General features: G+C 37.4%; 1 protein-coding gene across 5 annotated transcripts in view; it reads left to right on the forward strand.

The window, feature by feature from the left end:
* LOC136873919 (peptidyl-prolyl cis-trans isomerase 1) overlaps nt 1–15,127 on the forward strand; it is a 250,589-nt gene that overhangs the window by 91,156 nt on the left and 144,306 nt on the right. For 3 of the 5 annotated variants that reach the window (XM_067147266.2, XM_067147268.2, XM_067147267.2), the window contains exon 6: nt 2,156–2,373. In XM_067147266.2, coding sequence (XP_067003367.1) covers nt 2,156–2,373 — 218 coding nt within the window. Of the gene's footprint in view, nt 1–2,155; nt 2,374–2,872; nt 3,153–15,127 lie in introns of those variants that run through there. The other 2 variants (XM_067147270.2, XM_067147269.2) reach the window with 1 other exon arrangement.

Below are 15,127 nucleotides of genomic sequence, written 5' to 3' on the forward strand. Positions count from 1 at the left end.
ATGATACATGTGAACTCACGTGAGGTGACAGTACACAAGAACCTTGTTTTTCTGGATTAAATGGGACCGGAACTGATACGGATTATCGAAAATCTGGATAATCTGGGAAAACTAAAAAACACATACAGTATATGTTATATAATCTATTAACATAAGTTGTACAGTAATACTTTTTTAATTGTACAAAAAATATAAGAATACTTTTCTTACATTTACGACTCTGTTTTATGCACTAAAATAATGTGTGAGCCTTTTCTGTTTTACATTTGTATAGTGTTTGTGCGCAGCACGATCACGAAGACGTTTTACTAACATTAGTTCTGCCGGTATGTTTTCAGTGTAGGATTCTAAATAGGCCATCAGTGTGTCCAGCTGCATTGTTGCATCTCCACGAGTCATTGTTACTTCTGATGGAGCGCCGGTTTCATTTTCAAATTCACCATCACTCTCGTCATTACCTTCCGAGGAACAAGAGGCAATAATTAGTTCATCTGTCTTTGTACCGTTGCCTGAATTATAGTCATTTGCAACCAGTCATTTACATCGTTCACATCTACGTCCGAGCATCTGGGAATGCATGCAAATATGTCAAGGAACTCAGAAGAGTCCACGGTTTCTCATTCTCAATTCCAGGTGAATGCCGAGATGGTACCTTTGATAGACCATGGCCGACTTACTTCCAATTTCTTTCCTTAACTATCCTTGGCGGAAAGACATTCAACAAAAGTCGACCCCGTAAAAGAAATACTGTACAAGTAAAAAAGAAATCATTATGATTTTCGATCCTGATAAACTGGAGATCCTGATTAGTGAGGGCCAGATAAACGAGGTTCTTGTGTACTGTGTTTCCGCCTTTAGTGCATCATTACTATGAGGCGATGCAGCATTCTGCACATCACCATCCTCACTTTTAGATTCGGATGAATGATTATCATCATCACTTGAATTAAGGTCTAGATATTCCATTATATCATCATCAGTTAAATGTACACTTTGCTTTTGCCATCTCGCACAGGTTTTGTGCACCTGTAACTTCTCGATACTGTGCTGAACTGCACATATTACACTTACACTCTTTGCTAAAATTACTTAAAGATTGAGTTATATAAGAAACTAACAAATAAGCTGCTGAAAATCACCAGATAAGTTGCATAAACATGTAGAATACTGAGCATCAGTTTGATGTTGCCGCCGTTCACAATGATCAACAAACCGGGAAAGTGAGTACGTGTTTCAAGTCAAAGGATATGTGTGCAAATATACGATAACAGGGATTCCTATTGAGTAAAATGCAAGTTGGAACAATCCTCTTACGTATTCCCTGGTAGCTAATGACATCTAGTTTGTAAATACAGAATCAATTCAGGTTATCAATAGATCATCACTGTGAGAGGTTTTGCCAGAAAAGAGGGTAATGATATATCGTTACACTGAGAATCTAAAGCTTAACATTATAGATAAAGCAAATCCAGAAACACAGGGACTTTTGCCCTTTGTATTTAACCTAATATTATCACTGAAGGATAGTCCAACATCATGAACGATACATTTTGTATCCAGGGATAGATGGCAACACTTAACTCAAATATTTTAATTTTGAGGGTTAGGCTGTTTTTCCGGGTATGCCTTCAGTATAAATATGTTGACATATGTATAGTTCTTTCATTGTGGGTTGCATTTGTTAACATTGATTGGTTACAGGTGGAATTATATGTCCACCAGAAACAAATATAACACTATTATTGTTGCAACACTTATACTGTTAAAATTCTCTGATTGCCGTCGAAAGTATTTCATCTGAAGTTGGTCTCTTGTTTTCTATGTCTGTATAGTATTGATTTACTCTGTGTAATATTACAGGTGTGTATGAGGAAAATACAAGATAAGTTTTTGAAAACCTGTTTTAACTGTGATGAGGACCTATCTATCCTGTTGATAAATGGCTATATTGAACTGATGATTGGCCAGAATTGCTCTTGAGAAATGTAGCATAAGGAAAATATGCAAATAGCTGAATCTTTTAGTGTTGAAGCAGGTAAAAGTTACGTTAAAATGTAAATTTAATTTGTAGTATTCAGTACTGACTCAAACTGACTTTCAACGTAAGTTTTCTGTGTACTTCTGCATATAGGAGTGAATTTCCTTATGTTTTTAGGCCTTTTGCCCCCTCTCAAATTGGATTCCCGCTGCTGATAAGAAGTCCATTAACCGCATCTATGGAATTGGTGACACAGTATGCTGTGAAGTGCTGGAGGTTATCCCTGATGCTGAAAAGCTGGTCGTTGGGATGAAGGGAGTAACGCTGCCACCTGGTTCGGAGTATGCATCTCGCCTTGGCCTTATTTTTCCTGAGGACTTTCCTGAAGTTTATAAGTGAGTAAATAGTGGTTTTTAACTAGGGATTTTTAGTTTCGAATTTTTACAATGGAAAATTTATATATTTATAATGATTTCATTTTCTTCTTTCTGATAGTTTTTTTTAAAAGCTGTAATGTCACCTTGTAGTCAACATAAAGGGTGAATGTTTATGATGCAGTTGAAATTTACCTTCTACTGCTTACTTTGTACTTCACATGTAATATAAAGTTTTTCTTTGGGAAGTTATTGATGCATTTTCTTGCTCAATCGGATCTTAAGTATCATTCAGTTTTTAAATACCTTATGTAGACTTTTTTGTGTGGGCTTAGGACATTTGTTTGCTATAATATTTAAAATTATTTGGGGGATAATCTAGTACCCTACTACTTGAAATAACACCCATATTTTTTGCTTAACTAACCAGTATGTAGAATTTAATATTAATGTCTTCTTATTTGACATTACAGCATGTATAAACAATGCAAAGCAATCAAGTGAAATGCAAAAATACATGCAATTGTGATTGCAAGTATCCAGCCATTAAAAAGTATGTTTTATTGGAAAAGCAAAGCTGAGGCATACTCCAGTAGATCCCATGAGGAATGACTGAATGACTTCGTTTGGCTGTAGGGTTTCCTTTTCAGCATTGCAACACACAAGAATAACAACACCATCATGTCCTTTTGGGAACTGACTAGGGAGATACGTTGTTAAAAGTGATGGAGATATGAATTATGTGCTTTTAAAAGTCCAGTACAGTAACATAATCATCTTTATAGCCAACATTATGGCAGGTGAGGTCCAGGTATTGTGTTGGTTCCATTGATTCATATGAGGTGTGGCCATTTTATGTCTGATTGTGCAATTGAATTCATGCAATGTATATCCTTCTTCATTCCAGGATTAAGAAAGGAAATATATAAAAATTTTAAATTGTGGCAATGAAGATTTTTCAGAATATTATTCCATTGAGATACATGCAGTTACATGAAAGGCTTAGTATTAAAAAAATTTAGGTAGAGATGTTGCGTGTTTTAGATGAGTAGTAGTTCATTGGAAAGCAGTTCCTTTAAGCAACTTTCCTCATGGAATCGTGATAAATAGCTAATAACAAATGAAAAAGCTTTGTGATTTGCCACTTCATTTACTTTCCTTTCAGTATGTTAATATGGATTTTAGCTGCTTTTCATTACCTTAATTTTTTTTCCTTTCATTTCTTCATGTGGCAGATATAAGATCACTGTAAAATTGAGTAGGGGGAAGCAGCTTCAATTCTTTGTATCTCGATGACAATATTGTTCAGTGAAATCATGCTGCCACTTCCAAGACATTTCCCTTCAAGTGTCAGACAACCGACATTCTGAACATTCATAGTATTTTGTTTTTCTTTGTCTTTAAATGGATAAAAGATTTAAAATGTGGAATAAAAAAAATTCTTGTAGATTTTAAGATATTTGTAGATTTGTGAAAGTCGTCTGTTTCCAAAATTCTATTTTAATCCAGTTCCTATGTTGAATGGTTTCCCATTGTATGATGTTAATTTAGGTCTCTTATAGATGCAAATTTTGTTAGAAATGATGTTTGAATAGAAAATTTGACAATTATAACAAACTGATTTGTGTAATTTGGGAGTGAAATTAGAATTTTCTGCTTTTCCTCCTGATTTTATTCCTTAAGTAATTTTATAATCATGCAACTATATTCCTTTTATACATATGGAAAAATTCATTTCAGAAAGTTATTTTCTGTTATATATATTACTTTGAATTACTTACTATTATCCATGTTAATTTATGTGATATTTGAAAGTTTGAATAATATGTAAACAGAGGTGTATCTCTGTTCTACTGTCATTAAAGAATTAAGGTTTGCCTACATTTTTATTTTATTAATCTTTTTAAAGAAGCTTCAATGTTGATTTAACTGTGCCAAGTATTGTCCAAGAAAAGTATGGCAGATTTTTTTATATACTCACTAAATGTTGCAGGGTTACATCTCTTTACTACTGCAGACAGTGACAGTGAGCCATTGGCTGGCTGTGCTCCATTGAGTTACTCTATTCATATGGTAGTTCCTTATGTTGTCTTAGGGATAGTTCAGGGGGTTCATTGTTTGCCTTGTCATGTGGTTCCTTGTAATTGATAAAATTAATGGAATGACTTTGGTGAGAAAATTTGTGGTGTCCTCTTAGGATTTCTCACCCTTGTGTGAGCACTTAACGAAATTAATCGAGTTCTTAACACAGTTAAGCCCCTCATGTTTTCTTAACCTGTTTTATTTCAGTCTTTTAGAGTTAGGAAGTGGTACTACATGTCCATGTATTATGTGAAGATAGATTTTATACCGTGATGTTTGAGAAACAAGGCTAGGATTAAGTTTTATTCAGTGAATTTTAGCATACAATATTACTTTTCATACTGCTGGTCAGATATTACATTTTCTTGCAAATTTGTATGCTAGCTTTCTCATTGTTGAATTATCAGTACATCAATTTTGCATCTTGACAGGATACATGCCTGCTCGTTCTCACTTCCTTCAGTTTGTTCATAACTGTTAGGCCCTTCAGTCTGTTGAAACTAATTTGTGAATAAATAAAATTTAGAAACTACCTGAAAAAGAAAATGTGTAATGGAATTACATTATAAAAACAAAAAACCTAATTAAGAATAGGATGACATGTTTAATTCTTGGAAGAACATAGGAAATTATCAAATCAGACTTGAAAATATTTAGAAATATATAAACATTTTCTCTCCTGTGAACCATTTGACCTTGCTGCGGTGGGGAGGCTTGCATGTCCCAATAAAGCAGATAGTCAGCTGCAGGTGCAACCATATCGGATGGGTATCAGTAGAGAGACCAGACTAATGAACGGTTCATCGAAAGGGGAGTAGCAGCCTTTCAGAAGCTGTTTAGGGCGGCAGTCTAGATGATTGACTGATATGGCCTGTAATAATACTCAGCATGGCTTAGCTGTGTTGATACTGGTACATGGTTGAAAGCAATGGGAAATTACAGACGTAACTGACTCCCAAGGACATGTAGCCTCTCTGTATGAATGATTACCGATGATGGCTTCTTCCCAGGTAAAATATTCCAAAGGTAAAGTAGTCCCCCATTCGGATATCAGGGTGGGCACTACACAAGAGTGGGCAGTCATCAGAAAGATGGATACTTACGTTGAGCAAATTGGAGTGTGGAATGTTAGAAGTTTGAATCATTGTGCTAGGTTAGAGAATCTGAAAAGGGAGATGGATAGGTTAAAGTTAGATGTAGCTGTTGTACGTTGGCAAGAAAAGCATGATTTTTGGTCAGGCGACTACAGAATTATCAACACAAAATCAAACGGGGGAAATGTAGGAGTAGGTTTAGTAATGAAAAATGAAATAGGGCAGCAGGTAACCTACTATGACCAGCCTAGTGAAAGGATTATTGTCAAGATAGACACAAAACCAATGCCCACCACAATGGTGCAGGTCTATATGCCTAGTTCAGCGGATAAGAAGAAATTAGAAGAATATATGAAGAGATAGAAGATATAATAGATTATGTAAAAGGTGACAAGAATCTAATTGTGATGGGAGACTGGAATGCAGTGGTAGGCCAAGGAAAAGAAGGTAATACAGTAGGAGAATTTGGTTTGGGACAAAGGAATGAAAGAGGAAGTGGGTCGTTTGAATTCTGCATCGATCATAATTGAGTCCTTGCTAATACGGTACTTGGTTCAAACACCACAGATGATTGCTGTATACATGGACGAGACCTGTAGACTCTGGAAGTTATCAAATAGACTTCATTATGATTAGGCAGGGATTCAGAAACCAGGTGTTGTAAGACTTCCAGGAGCAGATGTGGACTCTGACCACAGCTTGTTAGTCATAAAATGTCATCTGAAGTTCAAGAAATTGAAGAAAGGAAAGAATGCAAGAAGATCAGATCTAGACAAGTTGAAAGAAAAGAGTGGGGAATTGTTTCGAGGAACATGTTTCACAAGGAATGCTGGAGGAAACCCAGTAGCGGTAGAATGGACAGTTGTGAAGAATTATATCAGAAAGGTTAGGAAGAAAGGTTGATGATGATGCTTGTTGTTTAAAGGGGCCTAACATCTAGGTCATTGGCCTCTAGGAAGAAAGGAAAGATCAACTAAGAATCAATGGATAACTCAGGAGGCACTAGACCTGATTGACGAATGACAAAGGAGAAGGGCAGAAAAGAATACAGGCTATTAAAGAATGAAGTAGACAAAGTGGAAGGCAGCTAAGACAGAATGGCTGAAAGGGAAATGCAACGATGTTGAAGGTTGTTTGGTCCTAGGAAAGCTAGATGCTGCATTAAGGAAAATCAAGGAAACCTTTGGAGGAAAGAAAACTAGTGAATTAATATTATGAGCTCAGATAAAAAACAACTTCCGTGGAAAGAAGACAAGGCAGAAAGACGGCAGGAACATGTCCAACAGTTGTATCAAGGTAAAGAGTTAGATTAAATTGTTCTGGGACAAGAAGAGGCTGTTGATGCAGGTGAAATGGGTGACCGATTCTGAGATCAGATTTCGACAGAGCTTTGAGAAACCTAAATAGGAACAAGGCTCCTGGAGTTGATTACTGAATTACTGACTGCCTTAGGAGAAACCAGCATGACGAGGTTACTCCATTTAGTGTGTAAGATGTATAATACAGGAGAAATGCCATCTGATTTTCGGCAGAATGTTGTTATACCCATCCCCAAGAAAGCCAGTGCTGACAAGTGTGAAAACTACTTCAATTTTAGTTTATTATCTCGCACCTGCAAAATTTAAAACATTATTTACAGAAGAATGGAAAGGCAATTGAAAATGAATTGGGAGATCAATTTGGTCAGGAGAAATGCTGGAACATGTGAAGCAATCCTGACTTTACATCTGCTCTTAGAGGATTGAGTTAAGGAGGACAAGCCCACGCATATGGCATTTGTAGATCTAGAAAAAGCATTTGATAATGTTGATTGGACCAAGCTATTTGAGATACTTGAAGGTGATCAGGATCAGATACCGAGAACGAAGAATTATCTACAATCGGTATACAGATCATTCTGCAATGATAAGAATCGAGGGCTTTGAAAAACAAGCAGTAATCCAGAAAGGAGTGAGGTAAGGCTGCAGTTTGTCTCCCTTTCTTTTCAATGTTTATATAAAACAGGCAGTGAAGGAATTCAAAAAGAAATTTGGAAGGGGAATCACAATCAAGGAGAGGAAATCAAAACTCGATATGCCATTGACATTGTTATTTTATCTGAGACTGCAGAAGATCTGGAGAAATTACTGAATGTTATGGACAGAGTCTTGGGGGAAGGAGTACAATATGAAAATACGCAAGTCCAAAACAGAAGTAATGGGGGTGCAATTGAACCAAGTCAGGTGATGCAGGAAATACTAAATTAGGAAATTAAGTCTTTAAGGAGTAGATGAATATTGTTACTTGGGTAGATAAATAACTTATGATGGCAGAATTTTTTTTTTTTTTTTTGCTAGTTGCTTTACGTCGCACCGACACAGATAGGTCTTATGGCGACGATGGGACAGGAAAGGGCTAGGAGTGGGAAGGAACCGGCCGTGGCCTTAATTAAGGTACAGCCCCAGCATTTGCCTGGTGTGAAAATGGGAAACCACGGAAAACCATTTTCAGGGCTGCCGACAGTGGGGTTCGAACCTACTATCTCCCGAATACTGGATACTGGCCGCACTTAAGCGGATGGCAGAATTAAGCAGAACATAAAACGCAGGCTAGCACAAGCAAGGATGGACTTTCTTAAGAAAATCAATTTTCTGACATCGAACGTCGATATAGGAATCAGAAAGATGTTTTTGAAGACTTTTGTGTGGAGCGTGGCATTGTAGGGAAGTGAAATGTACTGTAACTAGCTCAGAAAGAAAGCAAATATGAGTTTCTGAAATGTAATGTTACAGAAAATTGCTGATGGTGAGATGGATAAGTCGAATCACAAATGAAGAGATACTGAATGGAATTGGCGAGAGGAGATCAATTTGGCTAAATTTGACGGGAAGAAGAGATAGTATGATAGGACACATCTTAAGACACCCAGGACTTGGCCATTTGGTTTTTGAGGGAAGTGTAGGCGGTAAGAATAGTAGGGATAATCCAAGGTATCGATATGACAAGCAGATTGATGCAAAACAACACAATAAACACTTACATTTAAATTCTGTTTAAATCCTTAAATACTTAAAACGTGGAGCTTAAGCTGCATGCATCCATAAGCGGACTGGTACATGGTCTATCAGTTGGGCTAAATATCCGTAAGCGGACTGGTACGCCACGCAGCATTATCTGGTCATTTATTTATTTATCGTATGATGAATCTGTATATAGTATATAGTGGTGTCTTAGGGCTGAAGGTGGAATATTGCTGAGAACAGGAAGCCATAGTGTGTTCGTGCTCCAAATGCAACCCGTGATTATGCGCATTGCCTGATTGAGTTGTACATTGATCTTCTTTGTGTGAACACTATTGATCCAAGAGGGGCAGCAGTATTCAGCAACAGAATATGATAAGGCTAATGCTGTTGATCTTAGAACATGAGTATTGGCTCCCCATGATGTACCAGCAAGTTTCTGAAGAATATTATTTCTAGTTTTTACTTTAGCAGCTACATTTAAGAGATGTTGCTTGAAAGTCAAAGTTCTATCAAGTGTTATTCCCAAGTATTTTTGTATACTGCAGAACGGCAACACTTGACCTCGGAATTTTATTGTTGGTTTGTAATTAGACTGTCTGTTGCGTAAGTGGAATGTAGATATAACTGTTTTTTGAGGGTTTAGGTGAAGGCACCATTTCTTGAAGTATACATCCAAGGCTTCCACATCAGTGGCTAAAGTAGTTTCAGCATCTTAAAAGTTGGAGCACTCAGTCACCAAACAAATGTCATCAGCATAAATGAATTTTCTTGATTATGTGTCTGGGAAGTCGTATATGTAGACTAAAAAGAAGGGGGGCGAGGTCTGATCCTTGAGGTAAACCATCGTTTAATTTAAACACTACTTCTGTCATTATCAGTGTAGATCTGGAAGTACCTATTACTAAGCATATTGCTAAGTAAGGCCATAAGTTTATGACGTGGGATCACACTAAAAATTTTTAGAGGGAGTTCTTCTCGCCAGACAGTATCATAGGCAGATGATAGATCCAAAAAGGCAGCCACGCTTACTGATTTCCTCTCATATCCATTTTTGATATACTTTTTCCAGGTCTAAATCCTGCTTGCTCTATAGGAATGTAGCTGTTGGTTGTTTCTTAAATTCTATTGTAGATCAGTCGCTCAAAGGAGTTTATATGTTACACTTAGGGCCTGTACTACGACAGCCAGATAAAAGTGCGGTTTAAATTTATGTTGCAGTTTGCACATTTATCTGTAAGTTCGGTTGGAAACGCGTACTAAGACTTCCGTTTATGTGAAATCTGGGAGAATATTCTCGAGGTTTGTTATGCCAAAGTTGTAGAGGCAGTTAACGCTCTTATCTGGGACTTCGCTCCTATCGGGGACGCTAGTGTAAGAATCAAGATGGCTACACATCAAGATGAATTTACATCTGCATGATGCTGTACGAAATTAAGTTGTTACAATGTAATCTATGTATATATTTATAAAGTATGTCATGCTTCCTGTCCAGCTATCACAGAATTCTTAAAGATTTCCCAAGCTAGCAAGTTGTTGCTACTGACTATATAAGTTGCACACAAGCAAGCGAGCAGCAAGCTTCATGGGTAGCCATGGTCGTTAGGGCAACATCGTTTGCTGCTATGCAGTTTTTCGTGGGTTCGAGTCGGAACAGTCTTAACATTTTTTTTTTACCTTCTAAATATTAGTCGGTAGGGTACTACAGATGATAGTACATATTTGCTAATCATTAGAATGCGTGTCAAAAGCGTGGGTTCTATTCCAAATCTACCCGCGAAGCACATATGGAGTAAAGGTACACGGCGTTGTTCATGGCGATTCGTCCGTCGAATCAGGATGTTAAGGAGGTTATATTACTTCATAACAACTTGCTACTAAGTATTTACACTAAAGTGAGATAAATGCTCGGCAGTTATTATTCTCGCATTGTATTAAAGAAAGAAACTTATTCAATGAGCAAACAATAAATTGAATTAATAAAATTAATGATCCTATGCTGCATCAGTGGTATTAATTACAAATATAAACTTTACTTTCGCCGTAACGCGCATCCTCGTAAATAGTACTAGACAAAAAATATACATAACCTGAATCTTAACTTTTGCGTCCAGATTACATTTTCAGTCTTCTTATTTTCTATAACGGTTTCAGTTTCGTTACATAGTAACTTTATTACCAACCCAATCAAAATGTTACTGCAGCCTATGTATCTGGCTGTTCACCAGAAAGTCGTAGTACAGGCCCTTAGAAGTGCTGTTGGACGGTAGCTTGCCACTTTAGATGGATCTTTATTTTGTTTCAGTATGGCTATTGTTTTCATCAGAGGTGGGATGTTTCCAGTTTGCAGAATATTAGTGAAGAAGTTGGTTAACCATTTTATTGTGGTTGGTCCGCAATGAGCCAAAATTTCAGGATAAATTCCATCAAATCCTGCAGCTTTTCCAAGTTTCATACTTTCTATTGCGGCTTTAGTTTCCCCTTCTTTGAATGGAGTAGAGAATTCAGAAGACTGCAGCGCTGCTCTTTTCTTGATGTTTAACTTTAAATTGATATCCTTTTTGGTTCGCTTATCTTTTGTGTTTTTGGGTCTAAGTTGCTTCACGTCCGTAGGTTTATCCACTACACTGCCCTACACGTGTCCCCCGGGTGGTGCTAAGAAAGCAACAGTGATAAGATGAGACCGAACTGTCGGAAACGACCTCTCTAGGTCAAAGAGCGAACAAGAAGGAGATGCGTGGTCCTTTCCAGGACCTTCAAGTTCGTAGAATTGGACAATCGCTGCGCATTTGTCAATTATCGGGTATAACGACACATCTGAGTGCTACTAACTGTAGGCGAAAGCATTTGTAGTTGGAAACTCTAATCTGGATCCCTCTATTGATTGTTTTTGTGCATTCTCTCTCTCTCTCTCTCTCTCTCTCTCTCTCTCTCTCTCTCTCTCTCGTGTATGTGGAGAATTTACGTAATTATTGATCAATCTATCAATGTTTTTTTGTCCTGAAGATGGCTTTGAAGAATCAGGCGTATTAGCAGGAAACGCTCAGTAACATGAAATAACGTGTGTGTATATAGCTCTTTGCATTCTAATAGGATTAATAGGGGAGCCTACAATTCACAGTTACTGGTGCAAAAACGTAAATCTTGACATGCCGCATTTTAGAACTATCATGCCTCATGCTGGGTTCCTCGAAATGAGTGGGTTCCTCGAAATGAGTAAATGTTCGTATTTAGCAAACAATGAAACTGGTGCTAAATCTGATCCACTTATGATTTCATACGACTTGCTTCGTGTTTTAATTCTACTTTTTGTTCAATTAGTGTTTTTGGATGAATTGTGTGGCATTTCTGAATATTATAAAACAGGCCTCGTGATAATATTTGCAGTATATCACTCCCAGTACTTTTTAACTGAAAGCCTGTAACCCCAAAGCTGCATACTTGAAAAAATGGAGGACTCCTAGCAATGTTAGTGTGCATGGCGGCCTGGTGCATATGGGTTATGGGTTAACCTTGGTGAAGTGCTCCAGCAGTGCTCTTCACTCCTTGCTAGTCTAACATAAAATGCAAAGTAGTGCAATACTCTGTCGGTGTGAGTCCAGCTGGCTAGCTTGTTGGCTAACTTTCCATTACGTCATGCTCTGGTGAGGTCAACGACATACCAAAATGTACTTAGTTTTTTAGTACTTTTTTACTGCTCCCATTGTTGTTGTTGTTATTGTTGTTGTTATTATTATTATTATTATTATTATTATTATTATTGCTATTATTATTGTATTTTTTATTGTTTCGTAAATTATGTAATGGTTCTTTCATAAGCATTTAATGGACTTGGCTAGCTTACCAGTAATTTTCCGTTATGTCATTTTCTGTTGATGTCAGTGCCTATTTAGGGACTGTACTTGTTCTGGAGTTTCATTATAATATTATTATGTCTGGCTCCATGGCTAAATGGTTAGTGTGCTGGCCTTTGGTCACAGGGGTCCCGGGTTTGATTCCTGGCAGAGTCAGGAATTTTGACCATAATTGTAATGAATAATGTTGTTGGCTTTACGTCCCACTAACTACATTTTACGGTGTTTGGAGACGCCGATGTGCCAGAATTTTGTCCTGCAGGAGTTCTTTCATGTGCCATTCAATCTGCAGACATGAGGCTGAGGTATTTCAGCACCTTCAAATACCATCGGACTGAGCCAGGATCGAACCTGCGGAGTTAGGGTCAGATGGCCAACGTCTCAGCTGTCTGAGCCACTCAGCCTGGCTTGACCATAATTGGTTAATTCCGCTGTCACGGGGGCTAAGGTGTACGTGTTGTTTTTATCATCATTTCATCCTCATCATGACTCAGGTCGTCTGTGGGTGTCAGATCAAAGGACCTGCATCTGGCGAGCCGAACTTGTCCTCAGAACACTCCTGGCACTAAAAGCCATACACCGTTTTATTTCATTTTCATTGTAATGATAATACAAGTAGAGTTCCAGAAACAGCGTTGATATCAACTGAAAATACTTACCAGTTAACTAGCCAGTACATTAGATGCTTAACCCTTTCCGACGGATTATCTTTGACTCATTTTTTGGCAAGCCCTAGAATATTAATTTGCTTGTCGTGTATAGTTGTGTAGCATCTTCACTAAATAATTTATTTTCTAAAAACCACTTCAGATATCAGTTTCAAATTTTTCTAAAAGGTTAAATAAACTGTACTTATTCTAAAACGATACAATGAGATCACCTAATTACACACAAGAACCCCCCATTTCGGAACGATACATCACGAAGCATCCAACATGGTGCAAGTTAATGTTAAATTGCTTGTTCTTAAAGTCAGTCTTAATTGCTCGACCTTATGGGGCTCTTATTTTCTTGGTATTGCAAAGAACACAGGACTTTCCCCTGAATCCCCCAATTTATTTCATTTGCGGAATCCATTGGATAAGGATATTTAGATAGCAAATCTATGCCTCTTGGATATACAAATTATAAACTATTTTTCACTGAATGGGAGTGGAAGATAAATTGATATTAGTTGGAATATTGTCCAATTATGTAAAGGCCCATGGTCCGAAAAGAATTAACCGGAGGATTAAAACTGAATCAGCACAGCAATACATTTTTACCTCCAAATAAGACAGCTACTACGGGATAAACAAGTACCACTCAAAACCAAGATGACACTGTATGAATCATACTACACCACTATCCTCACATACAGCCTAGAAACCGCTACATTAACAAGAAAGGACAACTCGAAACTACAAGCAGCAGAAATGAAGTTCCTACGCACAATGATCCAGAAGACCAGGAGGGATAAAATCAGGGATGAGAAAGTCAGAGAAGGCGTAGGATTAAAGACTCCTTACTCCAGAAGCTCCAAAAGGCAAAACTGAAGTGGTTTGGTCATGTGAAAAGAATGAGTGCCAACAGGTCTCCAAGAAAGGAATATGAAAGAGAAATCAGGGGAAAGAGACCAGTGGGCAGACCTAGAAAAAAATGGACGGACTTAGTGAAGGAGGATGTAGAGGAGAGAGGTCAGGATTGGGAGCGGATTGTGAATGAAGAATGGTTCATGGACAGAACATAATGGAAGGGGCTTGTATACCACACCTGGGAAACGAGTTGATCAACAATAATGATGATGATGATGATAAACTATTTTTTGTCCAAGTAGCTCTGAATGAACATTTCCTGTCCTGTGCAATATGCTGTATTTCGATTTCCCTCAGGTTTATCTTCTGTCCCAACTGCTTCCCACACCGTTTTTATCATTATACCTACGACTTCAAACTCGCTACCATTGCATTTATCAAAATATTAATTTAATTTGCAACAAATATCATCTTCACTCAACTAGTTATGTGCAGTCATGTTGCTGGAATGTTTTTACATTGTCAGCTGTCTGTTCTATGTAAGAAAAATTATAACAAAACACTTCATTTTAGCATTCCTTGCTTGTCAGTTGTATCTAGGAAGCGTAGGGAATTCACTGGTTCCAAGAAGTTATATGTTTAGTAGACAGATGGCAGGGAAAGTCGGTTTGAAAGTCGAGTACGCTCTACTACGCTCTACTACGCAACCCATGACAGACAAAATGCAACTCCAGTATGCTTTATTGCGCAACCTGCGGGAAAGAGTTAAAGAACCACTACATAATTTACAAAACAGTTTTGATACTGTAATAATGAGAATGGCGACAACATCAACAACAACCTAAAAGTACAGTTCAGCATGTTGTTGACGTCACCGGAGCATGACGTAGAGGAAAGTTAACAGACTGGCTAGACAGCTGGACTCATACCAACAACCTTGCATTCTGTGCTAGACTAGTAAGACGTAAGGAGCACTGTTGGAGCACTTCCTTAAGATAGCTACCAAATTTCAAGTATTCAAGAATTTAAACAGTATTTCAACATTAATGTTTATACTTTTCTAAGCATCTTGGAGTGTGATTTCTCAAGAACTAAACATGTCATCCTATTTTTAATTAAGTTGTTTCTTTTTCAGGTATAATTCTGTTATCATAATATGTTTTCGTTTTCGGATAGTTCGTAAATTTTATTTATTCATAAATTTGTTTCAACAGACTGAAGAACCTTAGAGT

The sequence above is a fragment of the Anabrus simplex genome, chromosome 5 (assembly GCF_040414725.1).
Source record: "Anabrus simplex isolate iqAnaSimp1 chromosome 5, ASM4041472v1, whole genome shotgun sequence".
In the NCBI taxonomy this organism is placed as follows: Eukaryota; Metazoa; Arthropoda; class Insecta; order Orthoptera; family Tettigoniidae; genus Anabrus; species Anabrus simplex.